The 16,237-nt window shown below is 39.4% G+C and overlaps 1 protein-coding gene across 3 annotated transcripts in view; it reads right to left on the bottom strand.

Annotated features, from left to right (window-relative positions):
• LOC147249750 (uncharacterized) overlaps positions 1–16,237 on the bottom strand; it is a 189,610-nt gene that overhangs the window by 95,444 nt on the left and 77,929 nt on the right. For all 3 annotated transcript variants that reach the window (XR_015119377.1, XR_015119378.1, XM_086225452.1), the window contains exon 3: positions 3,146–3,285. Coding sequence is in view for 1 of the 3 variants with exons in the window: in XM_086225452.1 (XP_086081578.1) it covers positions 3,146–3,203 (58 nt within the window). In the remaining 2 variants the exon portion in view is untranslated. The remainder of the gene's footprint in view (positions 1–3,145; positions 3,286–16,237) is intronic.

Genomic DNA, 16,237 nt, shown 5'->3' with positions numbered 1-16,237 from the left:
AGATTGAGGTAAGAAATGACTAAAAATAGTATTCCTCCAATTGAGACCACAAATAGTTGCAGTATCGACTACAGGAGATGGATAAATAGAAGCTGAACTGTATCTGCCACTGCCCCCCTAGAGGGAATATTATCAGGGAGGTTAGTGGTTTCATTGATTTCAGGGCTGCAATCATCCTCATCTGATGTAGTGGGCAGAGGGAGGATAAGCATAGCTGCATTCTGTATATATATGCTGTTTGACAGAGGGGCGAGGTTTAACATCAGCTGTAATCATCCACCAATCGAGTGTAAAGAGTTTTCTATGCCATTCGTGTCCGTCTTTTAGCAGGGTTACATAAACACTACTTGGGGAATTTTCATGAGGCTTGGCAAAGAGGTGAAGGATAAACCAAGGAGATGGTTGCAGATCCAAAATCAAGAGCTGGGCATTAAATACTGAACCGTGCCAAACAAGAAGTTTAACATTGCGTCTAAACTCCCCTCTCACAGCAACTCAAACTTAGCATCGACAGGAAGTACATAGTCTCATGTTTGATCCAAAAAAAACCAGCATGTGGTTAGGGGGAGGAGTTAGAGGAGTCCAAGAGGACGAGGGCACACAAAGCAATAATACGCACTTGCTCAAAGAAAACAGGGAGTAATAAAGCAAAGCTGCGGGATGCGTCAGTTCCCGAGCGCTGTCATGTTTGTGTGCACATCACAACTGCTCTCCAGAAGGTTCCTGTTGTGAAGCATGCTGCAGAGCCTTGAGCGCAAACAAGAGCATGGACATATTTGCAATCATGTCTGAAGTGACACAAACATGCGATATGAACACAAAGGCCATGTGCCAGTTTGACATTATATCAGAAAGACAGAGGAGGTTCCCCTCAGTGGGGCAGTCCACCGATGTCTTTAGCAGTTGACATAGGTTGGAACGTGGGTTATAGTATCTGATGGTCAAAATTCAATGTCAGGGTCTTGATATTGGCGTACAGTCAGACCAGACCAAACCATTATTTACGGATGTTTCTTTGGCTTTTGAGCAGTTTAACTGTTCTCAAAGACTTCAGTCTAACTGGTCATCGCTGCAATTTCCCCTCTTCACCCAACATTTGCCTGAACATGTAGCAAATTTGTCTTCCTCCATACATATAGCTTCTTAAACAAAAAGATATAATTTTCTCCACAAGCCTCCGAGGAGTAACCTCCATTTACTCAGTTTTGACTGGTAATTAAGAGAGCAGTCTACCTTGTGTATGAAAACATTGTTACTCTCATTTTCTAAAAGTCATTTGTTCTGACTTTTGTCAGGCTTTTAAACAATGCTGCCTGAGGCTGCAGGGATTGTGCGAACAGGTCATACATTGCCTTTTGTGAGCGTTATGTATGATGTACAATATGTTATATGTGAAATGTGGAATATACTGTTGTGATTGATACAGACGGTGCAGTAGATACTGTATGTAGTTTTATTTATTAACTGAGGCATTTAGACAAATTTCCCTACAGGTTAGTAACATGTACCAAATCATATCATTAATAATAAGGTATAGTCAAACATAGATATGTCAAACAGGGGTTACTCTCTCTGAGAGCACTTCCAGTTGCATCTTTTCTTTTGTGCAACGGAACATACAGTAATTGTAGGGTGACCCCCCATTTCAAACCCTCGAATGTACAAAAGATCTCTAATGGGCCTCGTTGGAAATGACTCCACAAGTCTCTAATGGTGCTGTCGGGAGTGAATTTCAAACCATTAAGCAATCTGCGGTGAATCAAGGCACATGGAAATAAATTCACACTTGCTTTGTTTGAAAGTTCTCAAGACAGAGAAAAGAGCACACTTGCACAGTTTCTATCTATTTGGCGCCAATCATATTTAGACCATCTCCTGGTTTAAACCTGCTATCAGAGCACAGACAAATTTAGCACTTAACTGTGCAAATACTCAAAGCTGGACAAAAATCTGTACTCTGTGTGTGTGTGTGTGTGTGTGTGTGTGTGTGTGTGTGTGTGTGTGTGTGTGTGTGTGTGTGTGTGTGTGTGTGTGTGTGTGTGTGTGTGTGTGTGTGTGTGTGTGTGTGTGTGTTTTTTTTCAGGTTTACTTCGAAAAAACATCCAGAAAACATTAGACACGGTGACAACTTTAAGATTAAATGGGACTCATATACAAGCCACAAGACCATCCACCGTGGAAATAATCATGATGCATGAGATGCGTCTGTATTTATGGCGCTAGATTCCTGCAAGCTCTCAATCCTGAGCAGCAGCAGCAGAGGAGAAGTTCTAAAACTGTGTCCTCTGACACTGTTCATCACTGACTCACCCATCGCCTCTGGCACTGGGATGAAAACTACTTTTACTGTTTTCTACATCAAAAACTAATTTTCATTCAGTAAAATTATTATACAGAGAGGTGATGAAATACCTATGAAATCACACAGAGATGACACTTCTCATTTCTGGGTTTTATTTCATAGATAAATTTAATCTTCAACTGAGTTTTTCGATGAACATTAATATTTTGTGTGCTGAATATTAAACTATATTCTTGGATGTCAAATTATATATCTGTTTTCATGACTTTGCACCTAAAATGCAACTCTGGAAATCCAGTTAATATAGATTTATTTTTAAAAATACTTGCTAAAACAACACAGTAGGTATCATTCCAATTAGCATTTTGAAACAAATAGCTAATTAGTCTGGAAATGTTTCAACTCATACTGCCAAAGTAAACAGATGTAGTTTTAAATTTATAACCCCATATTTTAATTGTTTCAATCGGTCTGAACATATATAGGAAAAAAAAAATACTCTGGTGGAAACTAGGAAAAATGATATCCGGGGTAGCTTTTTTTGCAAGAAATTTGAAGAGGTCAAGGTGCCACAGCTTTAAAAAAAATCCCATAAAACCGCATTTCGCCACCATCCAGCAACCTCCAACAAGCACAAAAGACTTGGCTGCACTTTCTTATCACACTGAAGCTCCTGCTTGCAGCTCTTCAGCACTGATGAACTTCCTAACTAACAGTCGTCACAGAGCCTGCTGACAATATCACCATTCAACACAAGCAATCAATCTTGTCTCCTGCAATAACACTGAAAGGAAGTCCCTCCAATTTATCTTTATTAATTCAAAGGGGATTTGATAGCCTTACCTGCAGAGGAGTGCTTTGCCCGGAGTTGGAGCTGTAAGTGTCTAGTGCATTGGGACATTGGGAGATCTCTGGTTCACTTGTTGTTTGTCGGGGATGGGGTAGTTTGCTGTGTGGCTGGAAGCGACACTCCTAAGGGCCCGCTGTGAATAGAGGTCAGGATAATAGACACAGTCACACAACAAAGACTGATAATCCTGTTTCGCCCCACAGTTCCCGTGTTGCAATCAGACATTTTAAGGGCAGTTAAGTTGCAGCGAGGGGCAGCTGAATGAACTGCGGTTAAGAAAGACTCCCAAGCTCCCATTATGGAGAGTAACCGGTGTCAATTCACAGCAATTAGACCACTCAGATGTGTCAGTAGAAAGACCTCAAATTAATAAATAAATAACGTGGACCACAAGTGCTCGCTGATATAGCCTTTTGAGTCATTTGAGTCTCCCAGTGGTCTATTTCAGTGCACAACACTTAGTCCTGCAAAAGTGACGAGGCGTACCTCCTCTTCTCCATTTATCCTGAATGACCTTTGAGGGAAAATAGTCCTTAGTGAGCAGGTTGCTTAAAATCTATTTCCACCAGTCTTCAGAAGCATTTGTTTCCTTAAATGCGAATTCTATATCAGTTTGAACTGCTGAGATAAACTAAACAGCAAGCAAAACTATTACCCTTAATGGGCTAAATGACTCAAGTCTGACAAGGAGGTGAGCCATCACTCGAGCAGCTTTGAAAACAATCGATGCTTGGAAGCTGAGGATAAATAGACGGGCAGACATACACCAGCTAGTGCTTGAAGTGAGAAAAGAAATCATGTACATTCCTCTTAGTGACATAAAGGTGTGTGTGTGTGCATGTGTGTGTGTGTGTGTGTGTGCACGTGTGTGTGTGCATGAGTCTGATGGGATGAGCAACTCCAAATATTAGCCAAGAATAATAAAAACATATCTTGTCAGTATAAATGTATTCACACAAAGGTAGAAACCACGATACAATCCCTTTGATGGTATATACAATTCATAAAATATTTAAAATTTGTATTAATATTCCTTTGTTTCATTTCATATAGTTTTAGTTCATGTATCTGTCTGCAGCCAAGTAAGCAAGGTAATACTAATATTAAACAACAGTCAAAGGATGTGAACATGTGATTCAGACAATCAAGCAGTGAGATGGCCATTTTTTTAGGATGTCAAAATATAAATTGAGATTTATTATGCCCCATATACTTCCCCTAAAGTATTTCACAATGCTGCAGATAAAGTACAACAGATGGTGACTGAACACCAGCATACATTGCACTGTCTGACAGGAAAAAAAAAAGGCCAGAGAACGAGTCACAGACACTGCAGACTTGAAGTGTACGGAAGTGTACACGTTTCGCAGATGTGCTGCGTAGTGCTCTGCGTACAGTAGAAATCCCAAGATCACCAGTAGTAAGTAGTGAAAAAGAAGGTGGTTCCAGATCAAACAAGGTAAATGACCCAATAAAGCTTCGATCAGAACCAGGAGTAAATGCACACCGTGAGCAGCAAGCGGACGTTAGCCACTCCAAGCAGTGAGGAGCTTGTTGATTTAACGGCAAGGATACCTGCAGCTATACCACATCAAGAAAAATGCCAGTAAAGATCAAAGACCCAACTTAGTGGCCCACTTTGATCTTTTGAGTGCCCTAAAGGAAGGGGACATGCAGTTGCAGCTGCAGTTTAGAGTATGAGCAACTTATGAACAGTACTGGGAAGAAAGAAAGAAAATATTTGAGGATGCTTGTGGTTTGGAGGGCACAATCTTACAAATAGGACTGAGCATTTGTGTTAATATTCATTTTTCAATTTCAGAATTCCTGTAAGATAGAATACAAGTCCTTCTGAAACAGTGGGGATGCAATAAGTCTGAAGAAATTCAGTTGGTCTGACAAAATGTCCCATGGCTGTGTAGGGGGGGGGGTCATTTTGTGTTGTCATCCGGCATCGATTGTGTATCGCAGTCTCAGAACAGAATAAAGAAAAAGAAAAAACACAAAGGCTCACCTCTGTATTGGACAAGGAGCACTCAATCAAGAAGAAATCATTACTCCAGAATAAGAGCCTAGCTATGCTGCGCTGCCCGGCTTCAACTGCATAACTCACCTTTCACCAACGCATGGATAATGTGCCAGCTGGCAGGTGATAACTTCACAAGCATGCGGACACCTTCCACTAACTGAGGAGACGTGCCCTCGTCCAAATGCATGTCAACAACCATCACTTTCACAAAAATGTGCAGGGGAGGAAACAGTGATTCGAGAGAAAGCTCCAGATGTACAAAGGCAAAAGCTGTTTAATGCCAGAGGAGGAAACATTAACAACAAAACCCAAAAAACAAAACAGGATCACTTTTAGAAGGAGCAGGCTGTCAGTTGCAGCCACGTGAAAGAAGTGCAGTTATTTTTCATTATGGATTAATCTGATGATTATTTTCTTCATTTGTTGATTAAAATCAATCATTCGGCATTAATTACCCATGTCCACATTGTTACATTTTAAATGATGAAATATTTTTCTCCCCATATATATCTACCTCGAGACTAATTTTATCTCACATTCTTCAAAACCTTTTGAAAATGACTTTGCTTCTTGAAAATAATACTGCATTATTATATTTGAGGGGAATATGTGGTCATTTTCCACCCTCCTTTAGAAAAAAGTAGCGTTAATGACGGCTGTCAATGGCTTTTTAGAGGCCAAAGTGGACATGAATTGTTATTCCTCAAAAAAGAAGAAGAAAAAAAAAACACAGGCTGGTAAAAGCTCTCTTCTCTGTCAGTAGGGCAGATTGGGTGACGGTTCCTGGATAGTGTAGAAGAACCCTGACACAGCTGAAAAGGGGCCAAAAAAAAAAGAAACATCGTAAAGGGAGAGCACAAAGCACTCCTCTGAGAGGTCACAGAAAAGACAAGTCCTCTTTTACACAGAGAGAAAAATAAAAGCCTGACTTTCACCAAACCAAGGTGCCCAAACTGTGTGAAATGAAGGGTCACTATGCAATAATGGTGATATTAAACTGCTATAATTGCCTCATTTCCATTTCAAATTTAAGCAGTGAAAATATGACCAACAAAGTCCCGACGGTTAGACAGGTTATTTGATTTATTAGTACTTACGTGAGTGAACACAGATTGCATGAAACAATATGCAGTTTTTGCTTCATGCAATATTTTTTTTTTTCTGTATCTTCAAACAAATACTCAGTTTCATAAAGATCAAAATCTATGCAGGAGAATTTGTACAACTGTTGTGAGTTCAAGTGCAAAAGCATCTCTTACTTCTCTCTATATTGAAGGGAGCCAGGCTGAAAACAGGTTGAGCTTAGCCCAGGGAACTTATTAGCAGAGCCTCCCTGGTGGGGAAACCTCCAGGGAATAAGGAAGAGAGGTTCTTCTTCAGGGTTGGTAGGAATGCCATGAGCATCCTCTGCTGGTAAAGAAACACCTCAAAAGCCCAGCCCCTAATGGAACACGTTAGAGAGTCACCATCCTAATTGATATACAACCTGCATGAGTAAGCCATAGGAGCAAACTCACTGTACTGTCTTACATCATAATCATATCTTACCTGGCAGAAAACGCTGATGAACACATAAATACATAAACTACGGGGAATTATCAGTTCAACTGCACTCGATACCATGACATATGCAGATGACAGTGTGTTTAACGTGTCTATTTTCATGCAGTTTTCTCTCTTTTTTTCTTAGTGAAGACTGCATCTGCAGAGGCGAGGGGAATACAGTAGGTACTGTATTATGTATGTGTATAGGCTAAAAACATTAATGGCTGATTAAGTATTTGTATAAATTTGGGTTATTTAGTATAGTTTGTATGATGAAATCATGACTATATATATATATATATATATATATATATATATATATATATATATATATATATATATATATGTGTGTGTGTGTGTGTGTGTTTGTATATATGAAAAAGACACTTCTTCTTTTCTCTCTCTTATTCCCGAAAGGCTGATTAGTACTTGTAGCCTAGTGTACATGTACACTGCAACTGTAGTGAGTTGTCTGCTGTACTTCAAAGAATCGCGGCTGAATCAGAGCAAACCATTTTGGAGAGTAAACGTATAAATATATAACACTTACATTGCCCTGGTATATAAGTGAAAGTACTCAGACTGGAGAAGATACAGGGGATCAAGAGAAATTTGACGAAACGGTCCAGTCACAGCTCTGACCGTGCAGTTACATTTCTATGGAGGTTCAAGTCAGGCAACGCTTTCTTGTGCAGCAGAGTTTATGCTGACTTGCTTGGGATTTTATTTCCAATTTATAATTCTGATGGAATGTAATGGAACAGTGCAATTACACCCTCATTAATACATCATCTAACATCGTCCTCAGTAAGGCCAGGGACACAGCCACAATGAAATGCATCAGGAAATAATAACGCTACATTATTACGGAAGCGCTTCTTAATTGTCTTCTAAAGTCTTGATCGATTGACTGATGTTTTACACCAGTTGTAACTTTGCACTGTATTTGTATTTTGGCTGCTGTCTTTGGCCAGTCTTCTCTTGCAAAAGAGATCTTTGTATCTCAACGGGACCCACCTAGTAAAATAAAGGCTAAATAAATAAATACAAAAATTGCAGTGTATTAAAGGTTAGTTTTGCTTGCCTTATTCTTTTACGTCTTTTAAAAGGGATACAGTCCCACAGCGCTCCTTTTTGTTGCTTATGGCTAAAACTACAATGTGTACTAGCCCCTTCTTCAATTCTTTTTACCTCTAGCAGGTTTTCTTCTACTGCCTGAAAACGACATCACGACAGAAGTTCGGCGCTCAAACTTCAAAGGGCGGAAAAATATGTACAGAGTTTGGAGTTTAGGCAATGAAAGAGGCACCTTTCTGTTTATTGCCAGTCACTCAAAATGTTTTGAGTGTTCGTTTTTCCTGAAAATACTGCATAATGCTGCTCAGCCTGACTTCCTACCGCTGTGGATGTCAGTTGCGGAGAAAGCAGGACCCAAATGTAGACAGGAAGGAATGAATGCATGAACTCAAAGTTTATGCTGGGGAACACAGGGGGAGCAAAAACAGCAAAAACATAAAAGGCGAACGGACAAATACCGATGAGAGAAAACGGAACTAAGAAACAGGTGTGAGAATGTGAGGGCAAGGAAAGAATCAGCTGTGGATGATTGACAGATGAGACTGGTGATGAATGTAAAGAAAAAAAGGCGGGAAACCAAAGGACAGGAAAAAGCGCAAACAACCAGAAGAGGGAAGTGAATTTCCCAACTGAATGGGCCCTAACTACAACCTGGCAAGTTAGGAAAACACTGAATGACAAAGATTGTAACTGAGTCTAAAAAAGTACAAAATAAAAAATACATGAATAAACAACGTGGTCTGACTTGAACTGTGATTGTTGAAGGCGTAAGCCTGAATTTTTGATGCTGAGAAAGGTAGAAACTCCTTTTTTCATCTGATGAAGTTCTTCCTAAGTTTTAGGAATACTTATTTTATATACTTATCTGAAGAATTAAATGGTTTTGTGATGGCATACTGAAAATGCCCCAGTAATGTTATACCCAGAGGCAACACTAGGAGGACACATAATGGAGTATATGACCTCCATCCAGCTTGTTAAGTCTTCCCGTCTTGCTAATACAAATAGCATGACTGGTGTATCCATTACTTCAGCATAAATTCACCAACATACCCAGTTACAATCAGGTTCACAATTTTGGTAAATCTCATCAAAAATTTGTTGGGCTGTGTGCCTGTAAAGTGCAACAATTGTATGCTTATGGCTGTGGCTGCTAACATTAGCATTGCTAACCTGACTTAGATATTGCTACTTGATGATGGTACAGCGAAAGAAAAGTCACAGCTTTACCAAAAATTCTCCAAACCAACAGGCCTCTGTAAAAGATTTATAGAAAATTTAAAGCAAAGCCAATACAACGGGACAGTTTTTGAGTGTCATCACGCTACAGAAAGCTGCTTGAGCCGCAGAATAGATTGCAGCGCCTATGAAAAACCACCATGTGGGTATAATAAGTCATTGTCCACAGATACATGGGCCGTAGCAGTAATCTTCATCTCTAATCAGTGAGCAAACATAGATATTTGTAAGAGCACTGAAGGGATTAGGCAAGGTTTTCTCCCTCCTGCTGAACATGGGCCGAGTCATGCTGAGAACACCAGGAGTTCTGTGGAAGTCGGAGAGGATTTGACCTAGCTGCTGTTTTTATTCTGATATGACCCAAACAAAGCCATCAGCATGGGACCGGTGCAGGGGGTGCAGCATGTTTCCCCCCACTTATCCTCTTGCTTTTAAGATGAAGAACAAATGTACTAACACACAGAGATTTACAGGGATGGTTAAAAGAATCCGCACTTTCACTGTTATGTGAATAATATTTTCCAGTACAGCATGATTTATACAACGTGCACCGATGCAAATTTGCAACAAAAAAAATAAAAAATAAAAATAAAAAAGCTCACGAAGTCAGTTTTGTTTAAAATTTTGCTTTTAAACAGCATTTTTTTTTTGTGATTTATTTTTTGTTCCCAACATATTAGTTCACACTGCTGATGTGCACACGCAGCTGTTAACCTGCTCTGTAATTCTCCCAGAGTTAATTCCTAATGAAAAATAAATTGAGTTGCTCCCTACACTTCCATAACATTTCCTCCTCAGAATAAATGGGCTTCTTTATGAGAAAAGACACACTGTTGTTAATGATTTTATAAGCAGGGAGCCCACCTGACATCCTGTTTTCTATTACTGTTCTTTATTCAATTTGCAGGGCGCGCTGCAGGTGACCTAACCTATAAAAGGGCACTCAAAATGAAATTATCAGAGCTCCTTGAAATTTTATAAATTCAAAACCGGCCTCACAGAGGGATCTGGTAGCAGAAACTAATGGCTTCACCTTTAGCTTTGCATAAATCAATCGTACCAAAGGTTACAACGCATCATGCCAGAACATATCAATGCACTTTTTTAACATCGTAACATACAGTCGTTTTGAGAGAGTGACCGACGGGTGTCTGAGGTCATACGTTAAAAAAAAAGGTTTATGTACTTGCATACATACCAGTGGAACAGTAATTGCACCGAACTGGGTACTGTTAAATGAGGGCTTCACGATTCATTCAAATACGATCAAAATCAAGTAAATATTCTATAATTTTGTGAATAAAGCGAAATGTTTCAGATGCCTCGGCCTGCAAATCATATTTTCCAGATATCAAGGCTTGTTTAATGAAGATTAAAATAAGTTTTACATAATTTTAAACATTTATTCAGTGAAAATCAACATATCGTTATCATTCAATTATCAATATCCGTCAGAATAATCGTGACACGATTTGTTCCATCATCGTTGAGCCCTGTGTTCAATCCAAACAGGTTGACAATAAGATACAGAACAAATAATTAGCCAAGTCAGTGGAATGAAACAGCCAAATGCACATGATAAAATCTTTGAAACGCTTTTGATAAATAAAGAAAAAATGAAGTTAAAAAAATAGGAAAAAAATCAACCCGACGTTCAGTACGTGGAATTGTACGGATAAAATAATGCATTAAAAATCAAGAGAAATCTCTGCACGACTGGCCAAAACCTCTCTTTTCTATCAACTGACCTCTGTTTTAATGAAACTGAAAACGAACATAGGAGCAGTGCTGATGTGCAGTTGTAACGATGTGAAGCTTTTTCGCCTCGAAAACGCTTCCATTTACCCTCCAAAGAGCACAAAGCTTCCTCTAGCGTCAGTCTGTTCCAGTCGGTAAACTAACAAGAAGTCGGCGGCAGGAAGAAAAAAAAAAAGAAAAAAAAAAAGGCCCAATCAGAAACACTTGTTACACCTGAGAACATGGAAATATCAGAGTTCTGTGTCTGAGAAAATGGAAAACATTGTCTGGTAAAGAACTCAAGAATATGGATAAGATCATTCAAGTGTGTTCAATCGGAGTCAGGACAAATGCTTTTATGAAGCAGTCAAGCATGAAGGAAATTCATTTATAAATTGCGGCCGATCTTTGGAGAAATTGCTCCTTTTTTTTTTTTTTCCTAAATTCAAGCGCGATGCTGAGCTGATAGGAAACAAAGTGGAACAGCTTGGGATTCCATCTGAGCAAGAACATTGTCGTGTTTCCCCATATTAGAGTGGGTGGAAAAAAAACTACAACCTGTTTTTAAGTCTAGCTTTGTTGTTATTTAATAACCGGAGTGGTATAATTTTCACTTTGCACTTTTTTTTGTATTTAGAGGAATAAATTGAATGGTTTGAGATATCCGTCATCAGCAGGAGAGAGGGACCTGTACATCATTTATCCTGCAAAATTAAAACAGCACATCACACAAAAATCATGAAAGCTCAGAGGGTGACCTCTCGGGGAAATGTTCTCTCCTTAAAATAAATAAACAAACAAACACATACTTAAAAAGGAATTCAGCGCCGTTTTAATCTGCTCTAACTACATTTATGAAGCGTGCAACCCAAATTAAAACGGGGAGTTCCCGATACCAACTGCATGATAAACTTTAAACAGAATGATAATTACAATCATCGAATATAATAAAAAAATACAGAAAATAAAAGTCCCTGTCTTTAGTAATGAAATCTTCTTGTGGATGCGGTGAGATATTTTTCGCATACGTGAATTGATACATCTTGAATTGTCATGTAATTATTATTGTTTGTTTGTTTTTTTATGCCAGTTGACATCCTGCCGATGTGTATTGCTCATTTTTTATAAACCTGTGTTCGGTTTCCTGAATATGAATTAACCTCAATTAAACCCTTACTGGAGTGCGCTGACACATACAGCGACACAGTGTGTTCATATATAAAAATGTACAGTATCATCATGTAAATTTCCATTTGCCTAACACTTCGCCTTTCAAAAAAAAAATAAATTGTTTTAGTGTTCCTATCGTGATTGACTAATTTAATGTAGAAAAGGCTTAAGCTGATTAACATCACCTTCAGTCAATAACCTCGTTACCTCATTAGATTCTTCCATTCTCTTGTAAAATTAGACTTCACCGGGACATCGCCAGATAATGGTGGGCAGACTTGGCTATTTAGCTTGCAGCCTGCACTTGGGGAAACACCTGAAGTTCCCATTAAGGAGATTTCAACATCAATTCTGGACCTTACCGAAGGAACCGTGATGCATTGACTATTTTTGGATTCCTCTAATTAAGAGGGACAAGTATTTTCTTTCCTTATTTGGGAGGAGGTCACCGATCCCCTGAGAACTGCATACCTTATTTCAATTGTTGGAAGCGGAGGCCAAACTTCACTAATTTGTAAATTGGAAAATGCATCTACCCCCTTCTCCCATAGCAATTATACACTTGACCTGCAGCACATTTACTTGTATTATTTGGCAATCAGACAATAGGTTTAGCAGGGAGTCTCTGGGCGAAAGGACAGTGGAACACGAGGCTAAAAGTTTAAACTTGGGAAAATGCTTTTGTCAGACGAAAGTTAGGTGCATCAAGGAAGACAGGAAAAAAAAAGAAAAAAGTTTGAGCTCCAGGGATACACAGAGTGTGAAATTCAGTGCCGATACTGATTTTTAACAAAAGTTCCTTTTATTATTTATATTTTATTAACATTTTAACAACCATTGAAAATGAAAAAAAAGGAACATGAAATTTACTCAAACTGAATAAAACATGGATCTACTCGAAGATCAATCAAAAAACCCCAGATCTGTTTACTGCACGTTGTCATTCTTTCATTACATGGTCTTTAAATGAAGTCAAATTACAACCTTTAACCAAACCTTTCACATCCGCAGATAAACATCAGACACTTTAATGGTGTCATTCACAACATGAATATCATCTGATAAATGGCTGCTGCTGCGCTCCTTTTTATTATTATAAATAACTACAGCCTTCCTTTCAGTCAGATTTCTTTTTTAACTATTGACTTTATACTGTTCAGCACAAGACCACGAATCCAAAAGCAGAGCGAGTAAAGTGACCCCCCCCCCCCCCCCCCGACTCCATCAAGATCACTCACAGGAACTCTGTCCTGGTGACCCGTCCGTTTACTTTTACAATTACAGCAAGTGGTTTCAAGTATGTTATTAAAACCTTCCAGATATTTCCAGGGACGTCCACTTTGACTCCAGAAACTATTAAGGAAGTAGTATTTTCATTGGCCTTGAACGCTCCCGTGTTAGCAAATAGAAATATGAGACCTCAGAAAAACAACAACCCTCAGCATCTCTTCAGATTAAGCCGGTGTAGGAATCACTGCCCGAGTATCATGACTGCAGGAGTTTGTCCTTTCTCACATCAGGCAGTAATAGCCTCAGTTTGTTTGGCCTCTTGTGTATTTCTGTTTGAAATTAGAAAACAGCAGTTAACAGAGAAAAAAAAATCTTCTTGAATATTAAAAAATATATAAGCAACATGGCTTAATGATCAATTTAGCCCGTCATCTTCAATCATGCTGTGTGTGCATTAACACTGGGCTGCCGCTAACGCTCAGGCGAGTCGATCCTACACGAATCTATTGTTTGATGGTGCGCTCGGCACCTCACACGTCTGCGGTGTGGATCTTGCAACCTGGCTCTTTGAGCAAGTGGGAGTGCTGAGGAACCGGCACTTCCTGGTTGTACCATCCTGGAGCAACGGGGGGGGGGGGGGGGTGAATATTGAAATTGTTAAATCTGCCTCAAAAAATCAGTGCGTTTTTAAATATAACAAACCAAAAACAAATCACGGCTCTGTTGGCTCAAGCGTACGGTGATAATAAAATCAAGAGTTTAACGCTACATGAGCGCATCAAGAAAAACTGCCTGCAAAGTGAAATCGAGCTCCTGATGCAAGAAAAATGACAATGATGACACCCCCCCCCCCCCCCCCCCCCACAGAGGAAGTCTGTCTGCTGCCCTCTTCCTATTGTCTGACTGTGAAAGGAAGCGGACCCTCGCTGGACTTGACAACAAGGCAGCTGTTGAAAACAGACACTTGTCTCTCTTTTCCTTGAACCTCTCCATCTACATCTGCAGGGTCAAGAGAGTGAGTGGGAGGTGCTGACAAACTTGAACATCACAAGGTGTTGCCAGAGATCCTGTCTGTGTTCACACATGAGACGAGGAAGAATGAAGCTTTAGGACACAGTAGTACATTTGTGGGTGAAACGCGTGAATGTAAACAATCACAGAGCCACAATATATTGGTTTCTCATTCCCTCATAACACATTCTATTTTGAATATCAATAATCTTTCTCAGGAATGACTCCTTCTCTACTCTGAACACACAAAAAATACCTTTTCAGGGTGTAATTTCAGACATTTCTCTTTAAATGATGTCATCACTGACAGGTGTGACAGGGCTTATTTGCATATGTGCACTGTGGGCCTGTTCAAGAAAAGTGAACTGCACACTATTTTATTTATTTTTTTGTCTTTTCTTCCATCGCCTTTTTTTCCACAGCAACAGGACACGTGGAATTCATTACAGGGCTGAGTTTAGATCCGGTGAGTCCGGTGTTTCAGGACAAACGTTCAATCACTGACGCGGATTTCTGAGGTAATTCAAGAAATGGAAGCAAAATATATTCTCAAAATGAGTAAATCCACAAATACAGACAGGACATCATGTCACTTCCTGAACCAAACACTTGGGGTTATCCAATCAGAGGGGTTTTATGAAGTTCAAGGAACATGCATCACCATTTTAAGCTGTTTATGCTTTGAAGAGGGTCGGTGTATGAGGGAAGTGTTTACCGAGTCTGTCTATAGAGACCTACACTGTGTTCAGGGACAAGAAGCAAAATCAAAAAGAAGTCAGCAGTTAGTTTGGAGACATTTAAAAGCAACCGAGCCAAGAGCTGAGAGGTGTTCCTGGAGTTTAAGACTGCAAACTCTCCAATTTAAGAGAAGATTTTTTTATTTTTTTTTTTTTTGTCGTAGCACTTTGGTGAAGTGTAATGTACAGTAAGTGTTGCAAGGGTCTCCACGGACACGACAGCTGGCATCTCTGAAGTCGAGCAGAAAGAGTACTTTGTCTCTTCAACCTTGTGTATTAAAATATTAAAGAGCTCCAAGTCCATGAGACAATTGCTGCCATCTGCCCCAATGTTCACTCCTGCCATCCTGGATGAAAAGAAGGCCAACATGAGAAGAGAGATGTGTGTGTGATTCTCCAGTCAATTCTCTATTGCAAATCTCAATATTGCCTAAATAGCATCAACACCCAACATGCAAACATACGCAAATTTCTGCCACTGCAGGGTCAAAATTTCCATATCTATGAGAGAGGTGGGGGTGGGGGGGGGGGACATTTACACAAGAAGGCCTGAACATATTTTTTCTCTCAGGTGTCTTTTTTTTTTTTTCATTTTACAATGTCATTGTGGAGCAAGCAAGCTTCTATGAGGGCTTTTACTGTAACTTCTTCCCTGAATGAGAGATTTCCTGAGACAAAAAAAAAAAAGCGGAGGAGGAAGGGTGCAATCAGTCCACGTTTGTTCTAGACAACATCACTTCCTTCCTTACCGTGAGGAGAGAGTAAAGAGCGAGACATTCAGATGCGGTTTTCATCAAGCACTTTTTCCAGGACAGTAATGTCGAGCAATTCTAATGGCGTTATTCAAAGCAGCTGCCTTTCTCAGCAAACTCTACGCCTTGCCTAAGCAATTCGAACCGCCTCCACAGATTCCAATAAAGTCAACAAAGAAATCCTCAGAGTGAAACTATTTATCAATGAATGTGTTTGTGTGCAAAAAAATAGAAGGTTGTGAAAAGACCTGAGTTACACCTGAATGGCTTTTCTTTTTTTTTCTTTTTTCCTGAGTGTTTCACATTTGAATTCACCTGTTTCCTAAGTGCCACTGCTGCCACTTCTCAGTATTAACATTCATGAGGTCAGTAGTTATAGAAAAAAAAGTAAATATTCGCACTGGAAATGAGTGAAAGTTTTTCTTTTTCTTTTGGAAAAATATTACACATTTAAACTTCTGAGTAAACAGTTAAGTTCAATCTGCAATAACTGATACAGCTTTGCTCATTTCCCTCACAGACCAAGCGTTTACAGTTGATAGTGATTTTCTCATAATT

Source organism: Aulostomus chinensis, chromosome 14 (assembly GCF_037954235.1).
Source record: "Aulostomus chinensis isolate RoL2024-O1b breed Wild chromosome 14, RoL_Achi_v1.0, whole genome shotgun sequence".
In the NCBI taxonomy this organism is placed as follows: Eukaryota; Metazoa; Chordata; class Actinopteri; order Syngnathiformes; family Aulostomidae; genus Aulostomus; species Aulostomus chinensis.
This window is presented reverse-complemented; position numbering and strand designations above follow the sequence as displayed.